This window comes from Eublepharis macularius, chromosome 11 (assembly GCF_028583425.1).
Source record: "Eublepharis macularius isolate TG4126 chromosome 11, MPM_Emac_v1.0, whole genome shotgun sequence".
NCBI classification, from domain to species: domain Eukaryota; kingdom Metazoa; phylum Chordata; class Lepidosauria; order Squamata; family Eublepharidae; genus Eublepharis; species Eublepharis macularius.
This window is the reverse complement of record NC_072800.1, coordinates 81,889,865-81,914,518: the sequence shown is the minus strand read 5'-3', so window position 1 is coordinate 81,914,518 and position 24,654 is coordinate 81,889,865. Positions and strand designations below refer to the sequence as shown.

At 41.2% G+C, this 24,654-nt stretch overlaps 1 protein-coding gene across 1 annotated transcript; it reads left to right on the top strand.

Annotated features, from left to right (window-relative positions):
* Positions 1-4,176: 4,176 nt before the first annotated feature.
* On the top strand, positions 4,177-24,600 carry RNF32 (ring finger protein 32). Its single transcript, XM_054991835.1, has 9 exons — positions 4,177-4,257; positions 4,594-4,700; positions 5,248-5,518; positions 7,948-8,090; positions 10,355-10,387; positions 12,856-12,980; positions 14,744-14,852; positions 22,830-22,997; positions 23,693-24,600. The coding sequence occupies exons 2-9, from the start codon at positions 4,680-4,682 to the stop codon at positions 23,939-23,941; spliced, it is 1,119 nt and encodes a 372-aa protein (XP_054847810.1). The 5' UTR covers positions 4,177-4,257; positions 4,594-4,679; the 3' UTR covers positions 23,942-24,600.
* The last annotated feature ends 54 nt before the right edge of the window (positions 24,601-24,654 follow it).

Sequence of the window (24,654 nt, the reverse complement as noted above, 5' to 3'; positions counted from 1 at the left end):
TCTAAAGCCAGGGATGCTAAAAACTAAAGTTTACTTCATGCTCAAGGAATGAACCCCTTTTAAAAAATAACTTGCTGGTAAAACTCAAACTGTGTTGATACTGATAACACTAGTTATTTAAAAACTGCATACTCAGAATGGGCTCTTGGGGAGAAAAAATGACCTTCTAAAACTAATTTCCTTCCAGCAGATGAATAAACTTGCACTATCTATAACTTTTCCATACAAAGTCTGACTTATTTGGTAAGAAGCGCTATAGATGATGAGTTTCTGAAGATCAAATATTAAAAAAGTGATCAGAAAATTCAGATTATGAAAATGCAGCACATTAAAAAAAAACCAAGCAAATACAGATCTGTGCATCACTGTATTGGAATAAAATCAGGCAATAGTACAGGTGATATGATGAATTATTATAAATGGTGTAGAAATAAAAAATTACGTCTTTTTCCCCTTGAAACCAAATTGTTATTATTGTTGCTGATTATTTATAATCAGAAAGATAACATTCTATTACATTGTGGATTGACTGAAAGCTTTTGTCAATTTTGTAATTACTGATTAAAATAAAAACAAAATCTGGACTTAGTAACTCCTAAAGCACTGTATAAAATTAAAAACCAAGATTGCACATATGGTCTTCAGAAAATTTTAAAGGCAGCTATGATATACTTGTTTGACTTTCAGAGGCAGTAAACTTCAGAATACCCGTGCTAGAAGGCAACATCACAGGAAGTCCGTGGCCTCTATGCCCTCTTTGGTGGCCCTCCAATGCAAGGGCTTGGCAACTGGGCAATACAGGATGCTGGACTGGATGGCCCACCGGTCTGATCCAGCAGGGCTCTTATGTTCTAATGTTGCAGGTATTGGTTTGCTGTAATAACAGTACAATCGTAAGAAAAGTTACTCCAGTCTAAGCCCATTGATTGCTATCCTCCAGAGGGAGCCTGGAGAGCTCCCAGAATTACAACTGATATCCAGCCTACAGAGATCAATTCCCCTGGAGAAAATGGTTGCTTTGGAAGGCGGACTCTACGGCATCACATCTCTGCAGAGCTCCCTCCCCTTCCCAAATCCTTCCTCTAAATCTCCCCAGGAATTTCCCAACCTGGAGTTGGCACCCCTCTGGTAGCGCTGGAACGATCTGGAACTATCACACACTCACATCCTGAAGGATGACAGCAATACCTTGAGCAGGCCCCAGCCCAACAGGTCGAGCTTCCGCCCAACCCGTTCGGAAAGCCCGCAGCTGAGGCGCAGCTCTCAAACCTCGTGCCAACTGGCGCCTCACAGCTTGGCGCCTGCGCTCTTCTCCGCTCTCGCGCGCCTGCCTCCCCCTCCTCCCGGCAGCCTTTGCGAGCCGCGCGCGAGCGCTCCCCGCTCGTGTTGCCTGACGCCTTGAGAGGCTGGTTGCTAAGCAACCGTGGCGCGCGCGAGCCTGCCCTGAGAAAAGGCTGTTGAGCCGACAGGTAGAAAGCAAAGAGGGAAGAAGAGGGAAGAAGAGAGCCGCCGGATGATTCTAAGCCCAATCCAGGCAGGTGTATAGAGGGGGGAGGAGCTGGACCTGTTGGGTTGTTCTGCATCTCTAGTAAAGGCAGTGCAGGCAGGGTGCAGTAATCATAGCCTGACATAGGGTTGCCAGCTCCAGGGTGGGAAATTCCTGGAGTTTGGGGGGTGGAGCATGGAGAGGGTGGGGTTTGGGGAGGGGAGGGACCTCAGCATGGTTTAAGAAGCCATTTCCCCCAGGGGAACTAATCTCTATAGCCTGGAGATCAGTTGTAATTCTAGGAGATTTCCAGCCACCACCAGGAGGCTTGTAACCCTACTGGTTCAGCAGAGTGTTATGCCATATAATCCGCCCTCCAAAGCAGCCCATTTTCTCCAGGGGAACTGATCTTTGTCGCCTGGAGAGTAAGTGTAATTCTAGGAGTTACCTTGGTTGCTAACTCCAGGTTGGGGAATTCCTGGAGATCTTGGGGTGGAGGCTGGGGAGGGGAGGGATGCCCTGCAGTCCACCGTCCAAAGCAGCCATTTTCTCCAGGGGAACTGATCGCTTCAGTCTGGAGATCAGTTGTAATGCTTGGAAATATCCAGTTCCTATATGGAGGTTGGCAAGCCTCAGGGGAAAGCAATATTACCTGAAGTGGCTCAGGGTTATAGCTGGAAGAAGGAGCAGTGAGGTCTCTGTTTCAAGCCTCACCTTTGCTGTGGATGCTCGAAGTAACCTGTCCCCAAAGTCACTCAACAAGCATCCACAGCAGAGGGGAGATGCAAATTTGGGTCTCCAACACGGTAACTACTACATCAAACTAGCTCTTTTAATAAAGTATTCTTACTAAATAATTTATTTCACAATGCTTTTCAGCCACAGACTGGCTCTTACATTTTTTTTAAATTCCATAAATAAAACAAAAGTATTTCAGGGAAGCCAATACACACAAATTGTGGAACTCAGTATACTCTTTATTTTTGAAAGAAAAAAATACAGAACATGAAGTTAGAGCTGTAAATACAGAAAAGGGGAGGGAAGATCAGATTAGGACTTCGAAATAAAAGGGGGGTGGTTTGGTGGAGCGTTGTGGAAATCAGGAATGGTAGATAGGAAGGCACTAAAAGTTAATTATATTTAATCCCTGTTAACATGATTTATTACTTGGATTAATTTAGACTTGCTTTCAAAAAGCCTGGAAAAAAGTGGATTACAAAAAAGTTAGACAATTCAGGCTTACACGCCACCTGTCTAGAGCCCTGCTTAAGATGGCTCACAAAGTAGAAACAATACAATACAATCATAACAACAGCAACACAAGAATGACCAATAATGAAACAAGACAAACTTTCAAAAGAATTGCATTTAATTCCCATTCCCTTGGTTTGGATCCAGTCACTATTTTCTGCTAATGAAAAAAAAGAGGTCTCTTTTGGCCACCCAAAAAGGCAACACTACGAATGATAAAAGCTGTGTGGGACAGGCTCTCTAGTAAGGGCAAGAAAGGGAAAAGGGTGGATGGATCCAACCAGGGCTTTTTTTCAGCAGGAACGCGGTGGAACGGAGTTCCGGAACCTCTTGAAAATGGTCACATGGCTGGTGGCCCCGCCCCCTGATCTCCAGACAGAGGGGAGTTTAGATTGCTCTCCGCGCTGCTGCACCATGGAGGGCAATCTAAACTCCCCTCTGTCTGGAGATCAGGGGGCGGGGCCACCAGCCATGTGACCATTTTCTCCGAGGGCAACCCACTGAGTTCCACCACCTCTTTTCCCAGAAAAAAAAGCCCTGGATCCAACTAATATTTTTCAGTTGAACTCAGTCTGGTTCACAATATTTTTCAGTTGAACTCAGTCTGGTTCACAAGCTTACTTGGATTCAAGTTAAATTTATTTCAAGCAATAATTTCATGCCTCCAAGTAAATATATACTTTAAAATTGCCTTTATATATCAGTGGGGTAAATGCCTGTCAATAACTTTCCAAAAAAATTAGGTTTGTGCTCAAAGCAGTGAGTAAGTTTACCACAAGTAAGTCCAGAGATGGTAGTGGCAGATGGTTAGAGGACTGAGCGAAAAAGTTTCACATCTTATGGGAGAATAAAGAACAGCTGCTCACTGGTGTATTTATGCTTTGAATTTTAGGAGAGAAAAAAATTGTTAAGTCAGGAGCAACTTTTATTCTGGGAACTTCATTGACTATGTAATTCAGAGTGTCTCCAGTTGCCTATATTTCTGAGAAAGCTGTTGAGCTTGGGGTTTGGTCACATTGTATTTATTTATTGTCTGTCCTCACTGAGACTCAAGGCAGATTCCACAGTGTAAGTCAATACAATCAGTGGCTGAGACATTCAATGAGCAATACAATAGGGTAAGGAAGGACTGCAGAAATTTGAAAAGAAGCAAAAATCCGATACAGAGCAGAAACAATCCTAAGACAAAACATAAGCAAATTGGCCTAACACATTAAATGAACGTGGAACTATCGAGTAGGAACATAATTACAGCAACAGACAGTGTGCAGTAGTATATTCTACAGTCCCTGTCCTTTTACTAATACATCTCTCTGAATCATTTCATTACAGCATAGCCCTATTTCCTATTTTTGTAAAATCCCTCCTGAATAATTAAGTTTGCAGAGAATGGGAGCTTCCCTGACCTCTTCATGCAGCCCGTTCCATAAGGTGAAGGCCACCACAGAGAAGGCATTCCATTGATTCCATTTGGTGTGTGAGATCATTATAAACCAACCAAGATAGCCAGACTTTAAAAGGTAAAGTATTAAAGAAATGCAGAATAAAAGTGAAGAGTAGATGTACTTTATTTTAGAATAGGTTACAAGTGTTCTTGAGGTCCGTTCACCTTCCTCCTACAGGCCCTTTAGCTCCCACATGTTGATATTTATGTCAATGACAATGTGTGCGCTGTCGTGCTATGTGTAAGTGACATTGGAACCAACATACAGCCTAGTGGGCTGATCTGCCCCACTTGGTTCTTGCAACTTACCCCAGTGACACCATCCACACTTCGACAGTGTGTTCCATATACTCCTGTGTTTCATGTTGGCACGTCTAATAATTCCTCTAGCATTTTGTTTTTGTTGTTTTAGGACTACAGGAGTTTGGCTGTCAGTAGTTCAAATCAGTGGAACATGTTTTGAACATAAGGAAATCATCACTGCCTCCAGTTCCAATAATGCAAAAGAAATACTACAAGGTGCACAGATATAATGGTTGTAAAACATGCTAAAAGATGTAGGCATTAAAAGAAGGCATTGTGAATAAGCCCGCATAATGTATATAAAATATTATCTGCTAGCATTATTTTTTTTAATGCACAGTTTCTTTGGAAGGCAAAAGTAGCCTTAGGTTTTGTTTTTAATTATGCTGAAGCAAAATCTGTTTAGGCATGCCAAACTTTTATAGTTTATAATGAGTTTATTGCACATAATAATTATGGGTTCAGTAATTAAAAGTTTAAAAATTGCTGCTATTTTATTTAATATAAATGATAAATCAAAGATTTCTCTTGCCTTTATATAAGTTAAAGTTAGAATGTGTCAGAAACATCAATCTTTAGTTTCATATTATGGTAATTGTATATTAGTAAGACTTCAAGCATGGGAGTTGTATGGGTATAAAGCCTCTATCAAGTTAAAAAACATCATTGGCTGAGGGCTGAATTTCTTTTGTTGTTTAATATGCTGTACATAACGTACACATACAGAAGTCATTTATAATAATAATTATGAAACTTTATTTAGGGGAGTTCCTGCAAACAAGAATCTGTAGCACTTACTGCTGTGGCATTACAAGATCACAGTTTACATAATCTTCAGCTCAAGAATCTTTCATTAGCTGATCCCTTTAAATCAAAGACACAGAATAAAAAGAACACATACAAACCTGCGAACAAAGAGGAAGTCAGAGCAGTAATAGATACTGGGCTGAGAAAAACCAGTAGTCACCAACAAAATAACGAAGACCCAGAACAGGAATATGTCCTTGATGCTTGTCCAGAGCCTCTTACATTAGGTAAATCATCATGCACCAATATGTCATGTTTGCCTTTTAAAAACTGAATTAATCAGATAGATGCTGTTTTCCGTGCTGCAACATAACATGTGAACATAAGAGGAATCCTCCTAGATCTTACAGCCAGGTTGCTATAGTTTGGTTTTTGGCATTCTGCTAGCAGTTGGCCAGTTGGATGGTTCTGGGAAAATTGCGAGCAGAGTGTGAAGGCAACAGCACCTGTATTTCTTGTCCTGAATATCTGTTATTCATAGGTACAGAGCATCCGATCATGAAAGTTGTAAATGCAGAAAACTTTAAAGACGTAGGCACATTTCACACTTTCTTCTCTCCCCCCCCCCCCCCCGCCTTATCCATGCATGCAGTATGGCTTGTAGTGTGAGAGAGAGATGCTTACATGGGCATACCTGGAGTGTGTACTGGGATAGTCAGTTGTTATGATCAGCAGCAATTTTCCTGATTGGCCGTTGTACTGTCATAGAGAACAACAGCATAAGCACCTGGACAGTCATTTTTTTAAAAAAAAACAAAAGATAGTTCACTAGTCCGGGCATAATATTTGTACTTAACCTTTACCTACCCCTTGCTCAAAATTTTACAAGTTAAGTTTTCATAATGATTTAAAGGCAAACCCATGAATAATGCCTGTAGTTAAACACCTTCTTCAAATTAAGGAATAGACATGCCTTAGAATAAAATGCATGGATATAGGAGTTTGGAATCCTGCCTCAGGAAACAGAAGTTACAGAAGCAACACATAATATTGTTATGAGATAACATGTTACATTATCTGACTGACAATCAGGAAGACCTGCCCAGCCTCCACTTTTACAGTTTTCCGAATTTTTAGGTTTCTGCATCAGAGTAGAAGGGTGTTAAGGTAGTTAGCTTTTTCTTTCCTCGTTTTACTCTCAGTCAAACTACTGTTTTCAAAACCTATGATTCTCTGCTGCAAGATTGTGATTTAAACAGTCCAGTCCTAACACAGTTGTAGAACAACCTGAATGGTGTCTACAGGGTAACAGCCAGGTTACAAGAAGTGTGAGAAGTATGATGAGATTTGTCACTGGTAGGGAGATGGGTAGCTGTGTTGTCTGGAAAAGTAAAAGCCGTGAATGCTGCCCTTGTGATCAAAAAGGTGGCCTTATTTACATTCTTAAGGATGTGTTTGTGTTAACAAAGAAACCTGGATGTTTCACATTAGTGCGAAGTTTGAGAGATCGGTGGTGGGATTCCACCTCAGTGTAGATAATTTGAACAACTGCCTAGGGCATTCCAAATTGCTCACCAACACAATTTTTAATGCAATCACATTACATCAGGTTGTCACTGTTATACAGGATAAAAGAAATTTATGATAGTATTTAAGAAAGCATCTCTCGAAATCTGTCAGATCCTCCATAAATGACTGCCCAGCCCTTTCAAAGAACACTCCGTGGAATTGGTTTGATGACTGAGTTACTAGATAGAAGAGTGAATTCTATTAGGACAGGCCAATGCTGGGTTTACATGCCAGTCTGCATTTAAGTGCCATCTATACATTTCCATAAGACAAAAAAAAATGCAGGGTGCTTTCCAAGTGGCCACAAGTAAATACCAATTAAATAAAGGGATGTGATTCACAACCTACCGAACTAGATGTTCTGATTCTTCTGATTTTGATTCTGAGTTTTGCTTACTGCCCCCCGGCCCTATTCTCTCAACTGGTAATTTCACTGATGATTTGTTCAAGGTACCACTTAGATGGGGAAAATACAGCTTATCTGTTAAATTCTTCCCTCAGATGGCACCTCTGTCTATCTAAACAAGCAAGGCTTAAGGGTAAATACAAATGAATGAACATTCTGTGTCCCTCAGCGCATTAGAATGATAAAGTACAGGACAGAGTGCAATCATTTGCATTGTTAACGTTATTATAATTCACTCTGATTATTACTGAATTTTAACACAATGAATTTAAGACATGAATGGTTGATTTAAAGGATAGTTTTCATATTTTGCTGGTTTGCTGGAATACGCATTCATATCTACATAATTTGGAGGTTATATTGTCTAGGATCAAATTCTTTTTTGACTTCTGGTCTGGGATGCCAACCTGTCTTCTTCCCTGTATTCTGTGTCTTGCAGGATTCATTTTTTTATTGTTCAATAAGACATCCAGACAAAAAATCTGAGAAAATTTAGTCTCAAACTCATAGACTGACTATCCATTCTGTTAATCTGGAATGTTGTCAGGATACTAATAGTATATGAACAACATTAATGATTCAAAGCTTACCCTTCAAGGCTCCAATGTGTAGCTAATGAACATATGCGTCTTATAAAGTTTTTAAAATGTAGTCAGTGATGGAGAAGTTCAGATGAAGCTAAAATAAGTGTTTTAAAAATATGGAAGAGCTTCATTACTATATTTTGGGCATCACCTATAGCTCAGAAACTTGGCTTGGTGGAGTCTCCTGCATTGCCGCTAACACCAGAGGAATGGGAGCATGTGAAGCAACGGTCCATAAATCAGGGAGATTCTCTCCAACCCTGTGCCATATGTAGAGAAGAATTTGCACTTCAGCCACAGGTATTCTTTCTTCTAGAATTCATACTTTGTTTACTTAATTACAGCCCACTTTTCTTTGCAAAGAAATGTGTAAATACGTTGAACTATTGGCTACAATCGTTGTCTACACAAATCCAGTTTTGAGAAGCTAACTTAAAATTACAATGCTTTGCTCCTTTGGGCTGAATCACATGGGACAAACTAGACATGATGGCATCCTCATTAAAGTCAAACAACACAGTGCTTCCCCCCGCCCCGCCCCTGGCCTTTCAAGTGTTGAAACAGCCGTGGGGAACAAGCATTTCAGCACTTGATAAAGCATGTGGGGAGGGGGGTAAAAGTGCCTCAGCCTGCCGTGCTGTGGGCCTGATCAAGATCAGACTCTTGCAGCATTTTTAGATGATTTTAAAGTGGTGTCAGCATTCTCATGGCCGCCACGAGGACATCATCATGTCTAGTTTAGTTCTCTGTACTCAGCTATTGGTTCATTACATGCAGAATTGCACATTGCAGCACTCTAACTGCATGCTGCAGTGAAACCACTTCCAGGGCATCAAGAGTTTACATCCCTGAGCCAATGTATGACAGTTCTCTACCTACTCCCCCTCCAAGCAGCCATATTATTTATTTCATCAAAACATTTCAATGCTATCTTTCCACCCTGTTCAGTCTCTAAGGTGGTGAACATTAAAATATTTCAGACATTTAAAATAGGAATATCTATAAAATATTTTAAAATAGCAAATGAAACATAATATGAACATAAACAGGGAGAAGGGCTAATAAGTGTGAGACAACACCAAACCAAAGAAGTCTTCACGCCCTGGTGCTTACGTTACTTTGTTTTATGCACCAGGCCAAAACACATCTTTTCAGCCCAGTCTTTTGATTAGGGATTTTATCTTGTCAGCTTTTTAATGCTCTGCTTCTGTTTTATGGATAGTTTTTGTGTGCTGCTTATATCCAATTGTTTGTTTTAATGGCTCATTTTTGACATTGTGGCTTTTAATTGTAAGTCGCCTTGAACAGGACTCAGAAGAGACAGCACAGAAATAACCTAAATAAATAAACACAGCAGAAGGCGACAGTCAAATCTCTCCGGGAAGGGAGCTCCAGAGTTTCGGCATAAGGACTGAGAAAGCCTTTTCTCAGTTCTCTTTGTATGGTTTACTTTCCTCCATTTGCATAGCAGTCAAGCAGGCATGTTCTCATTCCGTCAGTGCCACTGCAGACCTCTGATGTAACAGTGTTGTCTGTGGGATATTCTGGGCCATCTTGAAAGTGACACCATTTCAAGACATGGCGTGTTCCCATATGGGATTTCATGGCTGATCACTAATTCAGTAATGGAATACATTCAACAGAAAAATACTTTGGGATGCTTGAGGGGTGGTTGTTTACAGCTCTCTGAAAATACTTACCTTTCTAAGAGCAAAAAATAAAGGCAATGTGATTGAAGGTTTTCTTTCCATCTGACCATTGGCTATTAACTATTTTGCAGCTGTCATCTAAATGAGACACGCTGCATTTTTGCTGTTTCTACAGTACGTCCTGCCACAATTTTCTTTTTTTAAATTAAAGGCAATCTGAATAGAAATCACTTATTGTTTGGAATTTGGACGTATAAAGGTAAAATTTCATAATGCTTGAAAGCACTCATTTGAAAAAATACTGATGTAAGTGTAGTAGTATCTTCTTAAATTCAAGTGTTTTTGAAACAAGGAAAACTTCATTGTTAGTAATTTTTATTCTTGTTCGCTGATACTATTAACATATTTTACTCCTCTGTCCTAAACATCTGTAGTCACTTCTGTCAACAAAAGTGGGGTGACATTTTGTTTTTAGGTGGCACCATACCATATAAGTGTGTCCAACCAAAACATTTATTTATCAATGCAGCTAGAGTTGTTTGAGATGTTGAATACTGTTCCATTTAAAATAATAAAACTGGGGTGTAAAGAACTGTGCAGCTGCTTAATGAGTACATTTATTTGGGGCTACATACTGTACCCCCAACTTCTCCCCTACATCACATTGCAAACTACTTTTTAAACTGAAAGAAGTTTCAAAAGCAGTTACATTGCAAATTCTGCCTCTCCTTTTCATGCTGCAGGTTACTTTAGCCAACTAATTCAAAATACGGTAATTTTTTTCTAGAATAAAAAAATCTAACTATTGAAAGCATCTGCTTATCTGCCATGCTTTGGGCATTTATTAGTTATGACATTGGGGTGCATTTTCTGAACATTTGCAAGTTTCAAAGTAGTTCATTTTTCTCTGAACAGGTGCTGCTCTCATGTTCCCATGTGTTTCACAGAGTGAGTAAATCCTACTTTAAGCTATTTAAAGTGAAACGTGCAGCACATCAGTCTTTTACCTTGCACTTAAACTGTTAATATAAACTGAACCTGACGAAGACAGAGGTCCTGTACTTGAGCCACGGGAGATTAGGTTCGGGACTCCGGCTCCCAGCCCTCGATGGGGCACCATTAGTGTCAGTTCCAAGGGTTAAGAGCCTGGGGGTGATCCTGGATGCCTCCCTGGAAATGGAGGCACAAGTCACAGCAGTTGTCAGATCCTCTTTTTTCCATCTGCGGCAGACCAGGCAACTTGTCCCTTACTTGTCAACCCATGACTTAACTACAGTGATCCAGGCAACGGTCATCTCTAGGCGAGATTACTGTAACTCGCTCTACGCGGGGCTGCCCTTGAGCCTGACCCGGAGATTACAGCTGGTAGACAGTGCAGTGGCGCGTGTTATTATGAGAGTGCCAAATAAGGCGCATATAACACCTATTTTATGCGAGCTGCCTTAGTTGCCAGTAGAGTACCGGATCAGATTCAAGGTTCTGGTATTGACCTATAAGGCCCTGTGCAGACTGGGTCCAGCATATCTACGGGACCATCTCTCCCCATATATTCCCCAGAGGACACTCCAATTGGGACAAACAGCTGTTGGTGGTCCCTGGCCCCAAGGAGTCCCGCCTAGCCTCGACTAGAGCCAGGGCCTTTTCAGTCCTGGCTCCCACCTGGTGGAATGCTCTGTCTACCGAGATCAGGGCTCGGCAGGACCTACTATCCTTCTGCCGGGCCTGCAAGACAGAGTTGTTCCGCCAGGCATATGGCTGAAGCTGGGCCTCCGCCGGCCTGAAAAAAGGGGTGTATAAAATCTTAACCCTCCCTGTGAAGGCTGTTCATCATCCTGTTTTAAATGTGTATTAATAGAAATACACTGCTGTTTTAATGATGGTTTAATGTAGATGAATTTTTATTGAATTTTAATATGTTGTTACCCGCCCTGAGCCCACCCACGGGGAGGGCGGAATAGAAATTTTAAATAAATAAATAAATAAATAAATTGTTGGAATAAGTATTTTGTTTTTAATCTCCATTAGAAACACAACAGGGTGGGGAGGTCGGCCATGAGAACTTAGGAGGGGTTAGGAAATAAATGAGAAATTTCCACCTGCTGGATACTCTGAGTTCTTAGGGGCTCGAGGCTGCCATTTTAGTCATGTCTAAGTTTGTTCTAGTTTTTTCCCTTTAAGGGACTCAACTGCTCGCAACATTCCATGCCTCCTATGGCATGTTCAGCCCTCATCAGGCCGTAGGGGAGGAAATAACAGTTTTAAAATTTACAAATATTTTTCTGCATGCCTATAGAATCCTCAAATATGCAGAAACTCCAGCCTTGTCTGGTTTCATGAACATATCAAGCTGCTTTATACTAAGCCAGACAAGTGGTCTATCAGGCTCAGTGCTGTCTACTGTCATTGGCAGCAGCTCTCCAGAATCGCAAGCAAATGAAGGTCTTCTTCAACACTTGCCACCTGCGATCCTTCAGATTAGCCATGCCAAGGACCTTCTACATGCAGAGCAGGTGCTCCGCCACTAAATCACACCCATTCCCCACTGAACCATGAAGTTTGCTATTAACGGGAACAAACCAGGTGCCAGATTTCCCACTTCAGGGTTTTATAAGCATTCTGCAGATTTAAGAAGCCAGTTTTCCTTTAGTCAAAACTCAACTGCTGTCAGCATTTTATGTCTCCTGTAATCAGTCTTCATCAGAGCTTTCGTGTATTTGTTTTTTTCTATGTTAATTTTGTCATTTTCTTTCTGCATGCACCGGGGTTTCTCCATGCTCCCTCGTCTCCGTTTTGTCTATAGATGGCCTGGGTTTGCTGCTGTGATGGCATAGGCCATCCACTTCACTATTAGATAAAACAATAATAATTTAAGTATAATCTTTCAGGACTGCATCCTTTATAGTTTTTGAAAAAGTTATATTTTATATACATAAGAGCATCACAAACATCTAGCTGTCAGAGATGCATCTAGATATGTGCTTTTAAGTTCCAGGTACGTCAAAGCATATTCAACATATGTAATTGAGGATAGCATTGAATTCCTTATTTGTTAATAAATAGGAAAACATTTTAGCTTGGAAGATTTAACTACAGGTAGCAAATAGCTTCATCAATTGTTTAATTAGAACGGTTCCTACTTTCTCAGTATAATATGATCTAGGCACAGTGTTCCACCCTGTTCTAAGAAGGATGGCACACAGCTTCTAGAGAACATGGAAGAGTTGAGGATTGCTCCCCTTCCCATCTGTTATTTTGGGATTATATCTTTCTAGACTTTTGCATCATATGCACTCCCTTTTTCCTGCCGCAGATTGCTGCGATAGCACATCCTACACCCACAAGTTTTGTGAATAAAGCTGGAAAAAGAAAGTCTCGTTTCAAGCAGATTTAAAATAAAAACCATGTTATTTTTCTAGGCATGCCTGAAAGCTTTTGAAAGATTTGCAGGTAAAAAGACCTGTCCAATGTGTAGAAAGATCCAGTATCAAACTCGAGTAATTCATGATGGAGCACGCCTATTTAGAATGAAGTGTGCTACAAGGTAAGGATGACTGGCAAATGACAAAACTGTTTTCACTGAGAAACATTTGTTGAAAAGTCTGTTATTCGTAGGAGATACTGTACAGTGATGGGTGTTGTGTTAAATCTCATGAATCAGACAGTGGTTCTTTTAAGGACTCTGGCAATTTTTATCATTATATATTTCAAGAGCTATGGAAAATCATCCATGCAATTTTCACACGGAACTAGAGGTTTAGGAGTTATTTTTGGATTAATTACAAGGCGGGAGGGGGGTACAAGTAATGGTTACTAATTTGCCAGGCTGGGTTAGGGGAGTGGAATTGCAATTACCCAGCATTTAGAATAATCAGCTGCTGGAATTTATTATTCTCCCAGCAAGTAAGCATTAGTGAGTGCTGTATGAAATGTGGCTATGCAAATGTCATGGGGTTAGTACTTGTGACATCACTTGAGGTTACTCCTAACACAGTGTCATTTCTGTGTGCTTTTTAAAGTGCGATTTTTAAAGAAATATACATTTAAGAAATCAAAAGATTGTTCACTTTCTGCACTACAACATGGAGGCTCTCAATTGCCTGCTAAGAGTTTGGAAAGGCCATAAGAATGCCACTAACTGTAGAAATACCTGGAGCAAAAATCAGTAAATGGGGCCCTTTCTGCATGAGTTATGAGCTCCATGTTTAATGCTGTTAGGAAGCAGGTGTATTTGTGTATCTCCCAGGTTTCCCTGTTTTTTTCTCAGACCTTTCTGAAACCTACTTTACTCCTAAGTTGTGGGAAAGATCACAGTAAAGCCAGGATGGCTGCGGGGTGGATGAGAAATTCAAAGCTACCCACTCACAGAGCAGCTATTTTTAACTGACACTGTCCCTTGTGACAGCCTTTTCCACCCTTGCCACCAAGGGCTTTTTATTTTTTTAATATCAGCATTTTCACATTGTTATATTGATATGCCATTGTAGCTATACATCTAGCGGGTTCACTGGATTCCCAGCTTTCATTTTTAAAAGTCTCAGGCCCCTTCTGATGCAGAGATATAAGGAGAAAAGCATATCTTTGCAAAGGAAGGGGTTAGAGAGTCACTTTTTAGTGAAAGCTGGAAGTTCAAAGAACTTGCTACACATATTGTTATAATGGCATGACATGAAATTGCTGATTTTTAAAAAACTGCCAGTGCTGCAGCAGCCCAGGGGAGGGTGGGTGGCTGCTGCAGGGGAGCTGGGGCAGGGAAACTGTGCAGGAAGCCTGTTATGTGGAAGCCCTGTTGACAGTGCACTTTATCAGCAACTGCACCAGCAATGGGAAACCACACAATCTGGCACCCCTGTGAAACATACCTGGGACAGTCAGCCTAAGACAAACTTCTGTAAGAATTTGTCATATTTGGGTAAAAAAAGAAACTGAAGGAATTCTGGATTCATAGTTGCAACATTATACCACTCGTATAAATAAACCGTTGTCCATTATACCTGCTTATAGACCCGTGGTGTAGTGGTTTGAGTGGCAGTTTAAGATTTGGGAGACCTCAGGTTCAAACTGTCACTGTGCTATGGAAGTTTTTGCTGACCTAAAGCAGTCTCACACTCTCAGCCTAACCTACTTCACAGGGTTGTTATGAGGATAAAATGTAGGAAAAGGTAATAATGTGAGATGCTTTGGGTCCTCATTAAGGAGAAAAGCAGGATATAAATGATCATGGGGCAAGTTTAAAGCATCCACCTGCAAACCCATATTTCTAGATTTTGCTAGATTGCATCAACACTCTAACATTTCATCCCTCAGAATTCAAGCTTCCTGGAGAGGGTACATTGTTAGAAAATGGTATAAGAATCTGAGAAAAACCGTGCCTCCAAAAGATCCCAAATTACGAAAAAAATTCTTTGAAGAAAAGGTATGTGGGGCCTTTTTACACTCTTTGCTGTGACTACCTCCTTCCCCCCTCCTTGAAATGTTTGTGGTATTATAAAAAAAAACCCTCAAAGATCCCCAAATTATTCAGTGTGATACATTTCTGATTAATATCAGAAAGTTGCACATTTCTGTGATGTGTATCTTGGTGTATGATGTATTTATTTGCAGTAGAGTCCCTCTCTTCTGTATATGATAAAACGGAAGTCAAATCTCAGGTGTTCTTTTGCTTTTGTCCTGGGTAGCACCTAGTAGTAGAACTTTTTAACATTTTTAAGTGTTTCAGATTTAAATTTGAACCTTTTGATTTGTGATGCGAAGAACTTTCCTTATTTTACAAAGCAATCCACTGCACATGGGTAACTTTCTGGGCAGAGATTTTTCCACAAGGTGCAGTTTAAAGTAACTTTTGTAGAGTAGCCGTTCCAATGGGTACATGGCATGAATGGCGCAAAATTTTAATGAGTGTTCAGACTAGAGCATAAGAGACATGAAATAGGCACAATGAACCGAAGCAATATTACTTAGATGTGTTTTTTATATTTTTTAAACCTTTCAATCTAACAAAATTCAAACAGAAAAAACAGTGACGGGAAGATACCCTCACTTTGGCTGAATGTTGCTTCCAATCTGCAGCTACTTCCTGTCTCTCAAATTTGGTTCATGCTACTTTTTGATGCACTGAAATAACTATGAGAACTTTACCGTAGCAGCTACAGCTAATATCCTGTTCCCTCATCAATTAGAGTGTTGTTCAAAAGCACCATGAATGCTTTTTGCTCAGTTGCAGTAAATACCAACTCTCACCATGTGAGGGCACATGCAAACAATGTATTTATCTAGCAGAACTGATACAGTATAAAACCACGTGAAGGTGACTTTATCGCATCAAAAAGCAACATGTTAATCAGGGATCCGTCTTTATCCTAAAAGGAAGCTTGTACAGCAAGTTGGCTGGGGAACTGAAGATTTGTTGAATAGAAACAGTATGTTGGAGTTAAAGCTGTTATGTACCTGGCCACGATCCAGGGTGCACACACAAGTCTGGCACAAGCAGGCTTCTACGCACATTTCAATAGGTGGGGTAAGGAACGCGGAGGCCTCTTAGCCTTACCCCTCACCATACGCATGCACAGCGCAAAGGTGAGGAGGAGGTTAGGAATGGGAAGAGCCATTTTCACTTTTTAAGTGATCAAATTAAACTTCCCTGCCCGTCTCTAATCCTGACTGCACTACTGAAAATCATTCTGAGGGATATTGTTGTAAAAAAAAATGCAACAGTTGCATTTCTATTGTAACAGCCGAAAAGAATTTTTTTGGCAGTTTTAACCATGTTTTCAACTAATCTTTTTTTCTTTGCACAGCCCACAGCAAACTCTCTCCTTTCTCTGCATCCCTCCCCAACTACCAGAGTTTTCTCTAAATTCCTTTGTTAGCTGTCCTTCCTTTTTTGCACTGGAGAGTTTTCTATCTTCTCTCTGGACCATTCACAGCCTCCATCCCCATCCCAGTTGCACTCACCTTTTCTTTGCTCCTCATGGACTCTCACTTCCAGGCCTGTGCATGCTTTGCAGCGGGCTGGTTTCGGCGACAAACAAGCCTGATTCAGCCCATTTGGGCCTCAAATCGGCCCACTGCAATCCATGGGAACATTCTTGGGGCATGCCCAGGAGGCCTGTTCCCCCACCTTCCCCCCACCTGTCAGGTGAGTGGTGGCAGAAGGGGGCGCAGGGGATCTTCCGCCCCCACTAGGGGACCTGGGATCCCTAGTTGGCAGCCCCTCCCTTCTCATTTCCTCCCCTCACATTTCTTTGCAGATTAATAAAGGGCCACACAATTGAGGTTTTTATTCTTCTGCCCACTAGCCCCCAATGTTGTGCAGCCTTGTTCTAATATGTGATATTTTGTGAACAGGTGAGAACACACCTGGTTGTGGGGAAGAAAGAACTGTGCAGTCTACACCAAGAATGTTGAGCTGTGCTAGGGAGAGGGCATCCTTCTCCCTGCACGCACACACCCCCTTGGCCTGGAGCAGAGTGCAGCAGCCAGAGGAAAGGAGGCAATAGCGTTGCCCTTCCTTCACTGCCCAGGCCACTGGGGAGGGGGGAGAGTTATCCCCCTCCTCTCACGCCATTGTCCTGGTGTAAGTGAATCTTCAGGAGTTACATGCATATTGGTACCTATTTACAACTGCTAAATTAAAAGTAATAGTGTTTCACTTGCAAAAAGAAAAGGATGACTTTTGCAGCATCAGGACAAAATGGGTTTCTCTCTTAATCCCTTGTGAGTCACATAAGAGCACAGAGTATAGAACTCCATTACATGTACAGAGTAAAATGTACATTTTAATGTGGATATTGTGGCAGACTCTCCCAACTTCTCATCTTTGTAGCTTTATCACAGGGCACCAAACCTTGTTGAGTCTGCAGGTAATTTGTGAATTTTGAGAACACCACCACAAAATGGCTACTGTAGAGGTGGGGCTAATCACAAAATGGCTGCTATTTCCCTTGCAAAATCAATAAAACTGCTTCCCTCTATCATTAACTCCTTTTTTTTCTTCTCCCAAGTCAGAGCCAAACATGCTAGACTTCAGAAAAACAATTCCATTACAGTCCACTATATTTCAAGCGTGTCAGCAAACCTTTTACTTCGTGGTTGAATGCAGATGCCCACCTCCCACCCAATATTTGACAAGATCCACAGGGCAGAGAGACAGCAGCAATGTTTAACATTTTACTTACACTGTCCAGGGTATGTGTAAGAAATGAGCCTCACCACCACTATCAGCGCCGTAGAAGTTTAGAAAGTGAAATGGGGCAGGGTCCCCTCCCCTCAGGAAGCAAACAAGACCTGCTGCAGTTCAGGTAATACATTTGCAAATTAGGTAGCTCAAATCACGGAAAGGAACTGAAGTTTGGAATCTCCTTCATTTCCGTAAGTTAAGAAGGGCAAAGCAGTTGGGGTGGGGGGAGACAGACACCACTCCACCAAGCCAGCCTAGCAAAAAGAAGAGCAACTGCAGGTAATATGCGACAATCTCCAAGCAAGTGAGGCTGAGTGGAATGGGAGGATTCAGCTAGATGGAGAGAAAGAGCAAGGCCAGATGGAGGCACCATATGTCAGAAGCGGGCATGCTCATGAGGGGCACCCTCTGCCCAACCTCTGGCACATCCCAAAGTCCCCCCCCCCCGTGTCCAGCAGGGCTAATTGGCCATTGTTGTACTTTTCATACCTGCTGAAGCCAACGTGGAAGCAGGTGGTTGCTAGAAAACACGCTGGTGGGGCTCCCTGATGCACACAGGCAACACATTGGAGATTGCTGCTTTATCAGTTTTCTTAAGGCACTAGGACAGTTATCTTCAAAGATTTGTTTTTAGATGCTTAAAGCTTACAAAATGGAAGTTTTTATCTTCTCACTTCCCAAATTGCAAGCAAACCACAACAGTTAAAAGAAACTGCAAAGGTTGTAGCTGAGTAAAATGTATTAAAATATATCTGCTTCCTTTGGCAGGAACACACAAATCAATATTGTACTGGTTAAAAAGAAAAATCCCATAAAGTGCGGTCCAGTATTTGAAATGTCATTGCTAAATAAAATACTCTATTTGGCTGCCAGTGGTACAGTAGCCCCTTTTCCATGAATCCATTCAAGGTCTTACCAAGTGAGATCAAAGTGACTTGGAAAGGTTACTGCAACCAGGCTATGCTAATTTTTAACACCAGTGTATACAGAAAGTGAAGTGTTGCCTAGAATTCAGTGGGTTTGGTAGTGAATCTCTTTGATCTTTATCTCTAGACTAGGCTTGTATATGTCATCTAGTTGAGGTATGGCCTTTTATTACTGTAGTTAAAACTTTTCAAATGCATCACATTATCTCCAGTCTAGCTAAAAAATCAGACTATTGTTTAGGATGCTAGGTGCATTATTTGTCAAATGGTGCGGTTTGCTCTTGTACCCTTCTTCCTCACCACGTGGCTTCTTCACCAAGTTTTTAATTTAAATCTCACCAAACAGCATAATGGCCTCAGGAGTTTGTTTAGCCATTTGACTTTCTTTATCACATAGAGATGGCAAACATTCTGTTGCTAACTTGATGTGGCTCCAGGCAGCAAAGCTAGGAGGATATTAAACTAGTAAAAGCTTATCAGCCGATTCATTGATACGTTGTAAATTCCAGCCTTTTCATTTTACTTATAAGTCAACACATTAGTAAGCGATTTGCTGACATAAAGATGGATTGCTTTAGAAGGACTACCCTCTGGTGGACAAAGTTCACCTCAATGCTTTTGTGTACATCTTCATTTAATTGTGTTCTTAGGCATCGCCTAAAACCTGTGACTGATGGTGCTTTAAAGGTTGATAAAAATATTTAGAATTCCTCTGCTCATTCATATTATTCAAGTGGAAGGACAGGAAGGTCACGAAAGTAGACACAAAATTGATTATCTAAATATAGAACAATTATCCAAACAACTGTTTGGGGCGATCAAAGTGCTCCCAGTATGACTTGGAGAAGTATTACATATTAACTGATATTTCTTTTAAAACAAAATACAACATATATTGTTTTCAATTCCTTTTGGGTTAAGGAATTTTTAACATTATCATATCCTGCTGAAACCCAACACCCTATTCTTGCCCCCGCCTATACTTTTTTTGAAAGCAAACGTTGGAAAGTTTTTTCCCACCGCTGTGCTTTAACATGAAGGTTAACCTTTACATTCCAGAACCAATTACAAGACCAGAACCCTGCCTCCACACAGAATAATAAATGAGTTACTACATATACTGCCTGTTTTGTTGTACTACTAAACATAATACAGAGTAATTTTTAGTATCATACATTGAGAGACTGAAGGTTACAAGACGCATCATTGGACTAAATCAGGCCATGTATTACAGACACTCCATCTCTTGGGAGTGCAGGTCATCGATAGATGCAATGGGAAAGTGAAGTTCCTGAGGCAGAAGTCTGTAAAATTTCATGGAATCCATGGGGGATGCCCGTAGAACCTTGGCGGATTCTCTGATGTATATCATGAACAAAGTTTTTAATACGAGTTTCAGTTAGGTGTACGAGCAGAGGGTCTGGGACATTTTCACCAGCCATCCAAGATCTTGTAAGCCTTGGAACACACAGGGCTGTCCCAGGAGTTTCTGACACCCTATACAAACTATTTTATTTAACAATTTTTTTATCCCAACTTTATGCCCTCGTAAGGGCCACCAAGGCAGCTAACCAATCAAAGCATACACAATACAGGTAGTCTTGTCAATACAAAGTGCTAGTTCCACCCCCACCCCCATTTCTCTGTTCCTTCTGAATTCTAAGCTGCATTTCTGGCTTTGCAGAAATAAAGCCATTTAGTATGATAGTAAAGGAAACTTGAGAGATCGAACAAGTGGGGTTGTGCACATACGCAGTGGAGACCTTCAAGTCTCAAACTGACCACATGGTTCTGGTTTCTTCTGTGGTGATTTTATATTGGGAGTCTTCTTGAAGGTTTGTGGGAAGTCATTCTTGAGAGGAACCACCCTTAGAGAGGGGCAGAGGGGCAGATGTGATTTTGGGCAGTCATGCTTGAGACACATCTTTAAAATGATTAAAACCAACCAAAACATTACCACCCCATCATTAGAAAAGTGCAAGAGTCCAGTAGCACCTATTAAGACTAACTAAGTTTGCGATAGGGTATGAGCTTTTGGAAGTCACAGCTCACTTCTTCAGATACCCTACCACAAATTTTGTTAGTCTTATAGGTACTACTGGACTCTTGCTCTTTTCTACTGCTACAGACAGACTAACGCAGCTACCCATCTTGAACCAACACATTATTAAAACAGTTAAAACTATGATTTTGGCATCCACCCACCCACACATGTTCAGGATAAAGAAAAATTAGAATTCTAGAATCACCATCTACCTTTATTTGGCATTCAAACTGAACAATGTAAAAATAGATACTGATTTTAAAAACTTTTCATTAATCCTAAATAGAGAAAAGAATTTCTCCCCTCTAATTTGGTGCCTCTTAAAGCCTGGGTTCTGAGGCTTCTGCCTGTTCACCTGTATGGTCAGGCCATCCCTGGGAGCACACCACATTTGTGTGTTAAACTCAGTGCAGAAAGCAGAAAGGAGCCATTTTAAAAGTCTCTGTACATGGCTCATTGGGGCCTATTCCTCAGTTCAGACAAAACACATGCAAAAAGCTATTAAATTATTTTGATGTGTGAAGATTTTACCAAAGGAGCGTGCATGGCACTGCAGCCCCCCGAGCTCATCCCACTCCCCCAGCTTCTTTTCGGGTACTGAAATAGCAACGTGGGCTGCTTCAGCACCTATAAGGCACAGGGTTGAGGGGGTAGAGCTCCAGATCAGGGCTTCGTGGCAATTTTCAAAGAACTACAAATGCACCTAAAATGATGTTAGCAGCCACAGGATGAACCCTTGGCCATCATTACTTGCAGTCTGGCTCCGGGAAGACAGATTGCTTGGCTCAAACCTTGCCAGCTCCTGATCTATCTGGTAAGGACACAAAGGCAGGCAGGGACTGGGTTGGTGGGACACTGCACCACTCAGCCCAATATACCTGCCTTCATAGAACAGTTCATCACCTGGGTGCACACCATGATTCTTGCTCAGACAGGAGAAGGGGACTGAGAAATCCCAGCCTCAGAATCATGGCAGGATGTAACTTACTGTACCTCAAGATCTTGGGGTTATCAATGCCAGGCCAAACAGTTAGCCAGAGGATACAGACCTGTCTATTCCCCCCTCCCCTTTCTTTTGCTACAGGGGATTTGCAATCCTTTATAAACATGACAGGTATAAACTTGGGAAATATTGCCATGGTTTTTGTTACTCCTATCATTGACTGTTACATCTCACCACTAAACAAGAGAGCAGGACAAAGGTGGAAGACCCTCAGAACTCTAACCGTCTCTCCCCTCCAAATTAACTAAGGGCAGCTACAGTGCGATACACCCTTCTTCCCACATCTTACTGGATCAAGCTCCACAGATAGCATCCACACATGAATTTACCTATCAAGAGGTACTGCATTGCTTTCATTGGAATGTGCCCTTTGGTTTACATCCCAATATGAATGGGACACATAGCTGAAGGTGCATCTGAATGCCCATTCCAATGAAACCAATGCATTGGATACGTACCACATCTACACTTTGATGTATATTTGCATATGTAGATGATCTCTGAGGACAGCCAATAACTCAGTGGCACAGCGCACACACTGCAGCTTCCAGATTCAATTACTGGCATTTCAAACGTTGATTTAGAAAATGTATGCACAAACATGCACATTCTCAAAGGGCACTTCCTTTAATTTCAAGGAAGATCCTCTTCAGTCTTGTCCCTTCCACTATATTTCGTGTTGCACATACCTACCCACAGGACACCAGCGTGAAACACAGGAGTGATTGTTATTAGATGCTTTGATTCTTGATACCTCGTACATATTTTCCTAATCCGACTACCAATGCTTTCAGGCTTCCGCTTCTGGAATCCTTGACACTTTCAGAGTACCATATGTAAATCAATGTATGTCGGTTAATAGCTATGTAATGCAAGGAATGTCTGTGTTCAAATATGGTTTAATCAAGTTTGCAAAAAAATAAAGCTCGCTTTAGAGGATCACTATTTGTTAATGAACTGTATTAAAGTTGTTTCTGTTTGATCAACATTAACTCTGCCTCTGTTTTAATGGCCATTAAATACTTAGTTCACTGAGAGAGTGTATATACCCACCCAGAAACTGAGTTCATTTTTAGGACTTAGCCCTCAAAGCTTATACTACAAGAACTGAGACTTGTTACTCAGATTGTTCAGTTGTCATATCTGTCCTACAAACAGGAAACCTGTAGCACTGAAATAGCAGGTCACCGCCACCCATTACAGCCTGCCATCTGGAGTAACATTTATGTCTCATTTTTCAGTTTACAGAGATTTGCCAACGCATACTGAAACCGTACAAGAACAACATAGACATACTCTTCTCTGAGATTGATTCTACAATAGCTGCAAGTCAAGCTATATTTCAACAACTGGATAAAAAGCTGGGCCCATTCATAAGTGAAGATGAGTGGGAAAAAATACAGATGAAGGTTGGTTTCAGAACTGGAAATTCAATTTGGGCTCAACATATCCAACAGAAACTGCTTCCATCCATATGCCTTCTTGTAACTGTTGATAAAAGCATCCTCACACTAGGCATATATCCACCCTATTTGTATCCTGCTGTCTTCCCCGTAGCACTCCAGGTCACTGCACACAGGCTCTCCTATCTACATAACATGGATATAAGGTAGGATAGATTAAGAGGCGGCAAAGTATCCAGCACACTTAGTGGCTGCTCACTTATTTAAACATACATTTCCTTGTTCCAAGCCCAAAATGTGTTCCACTGTATTGCACTAACTCATGCTACCTGTATGCCCTGGTCAGAGAACAAAGCCATGAATGCTGTGTCTCTTACCACTCCAGACTTTTCATCTGAAGGTATTCTCTGATAACAGATCTTGCTTCAGAATTCTAACCCCCTCCCCCTACATCAAGCTCAAAATATAGTTGCCTCCTTTGCTATATGAATTGTGATGCTCACTGCTTGCTTTTTCAACCTAATGCATCTCCAAAAGCTGCTGCAAGAACAAAAAATTCAAAAATATTTTACAGATATTAAGAATGCAATGTTATGCACGTTTCACAATATACAAGGGGATACAGTCTTACATGCAGAGAATATAAGCTATTGCTTACCACAATATTCAGTTTTTCTAAGATCATTTTTATTTTGTCTCAGGCACTCCGGCAAGAAATAGTCGACTGCCCAATTTGCATTATGCCCCTCAGCCACCCCACTGGTCTTCAGGATGGACTTCCCCAGGACAGCCACCAATCTTGTTTGCGCAAAACAGTTCTGCTGTCCTGTTCACACATGTTCCACCATACCTGCCTTCAAGCATTCGAAGAGTTTTCCTTAGGAGAAACGCCCATTTGCCCTTTGTGCCGCTCTTGCTATAAAAAGAAAACTCTTAATATGTTAGCATAAATTATAGATACAAGTTAATACATCAGCAAAAATAAGTGTAAGTGTTTCTCAATTAATATATTTGGGAGAAGTGTGTGATCATGTTTCAAACCAGATGGCTCCATGCTGAATGTTCCTATGAGTCTGGGAGCTGCAAAACAACGAGATCGGCTCTTGCAACTCTGCACCCGCACGTGGGTTAGATACTAGATTTTAAGACCACTGGCCCTTGGCCCCAGCCTCTTCTCTGGGCAGTGGCAGTTCAAAAACCTCTTTAAGCTGTTCCAGAGGAGACAAGGAACTGCAAAAGGTATTGCCAGTCCTAAAAGAGCTGCAGTAGCACAGTGGTTAAGTGGCTGGTGCGGATAATAATAACTGACTTTGTTCGCTGCTCTGAGTGTGGCACTAATATGTCCAAAAGGGCATATAAGCACACTGTTATTCTTATAAAAGGAAAAGGCAAAAATGTACAGCTGATTTGTGATTTTTTAATATGTAACATTTGAGAGATGAGCCCTTATGTCCCATAGAAAGGTTAGTTTTCAGCCTTCAGTAAGCTTTCACTCAGACTGAAACATAATCCAAACTGCATTACTGAAGAGGGCTTTTTAAAAAAGAGCAATAGTAGGCACTCCAGCAAGGAGATCTCGGAGATTTTCACTGGGTGGTACGCAGAGTTCAGCTGAAGATGTTTAAAGTATTTTGTGAATAGGAATGCCGTGGCAACACATCGG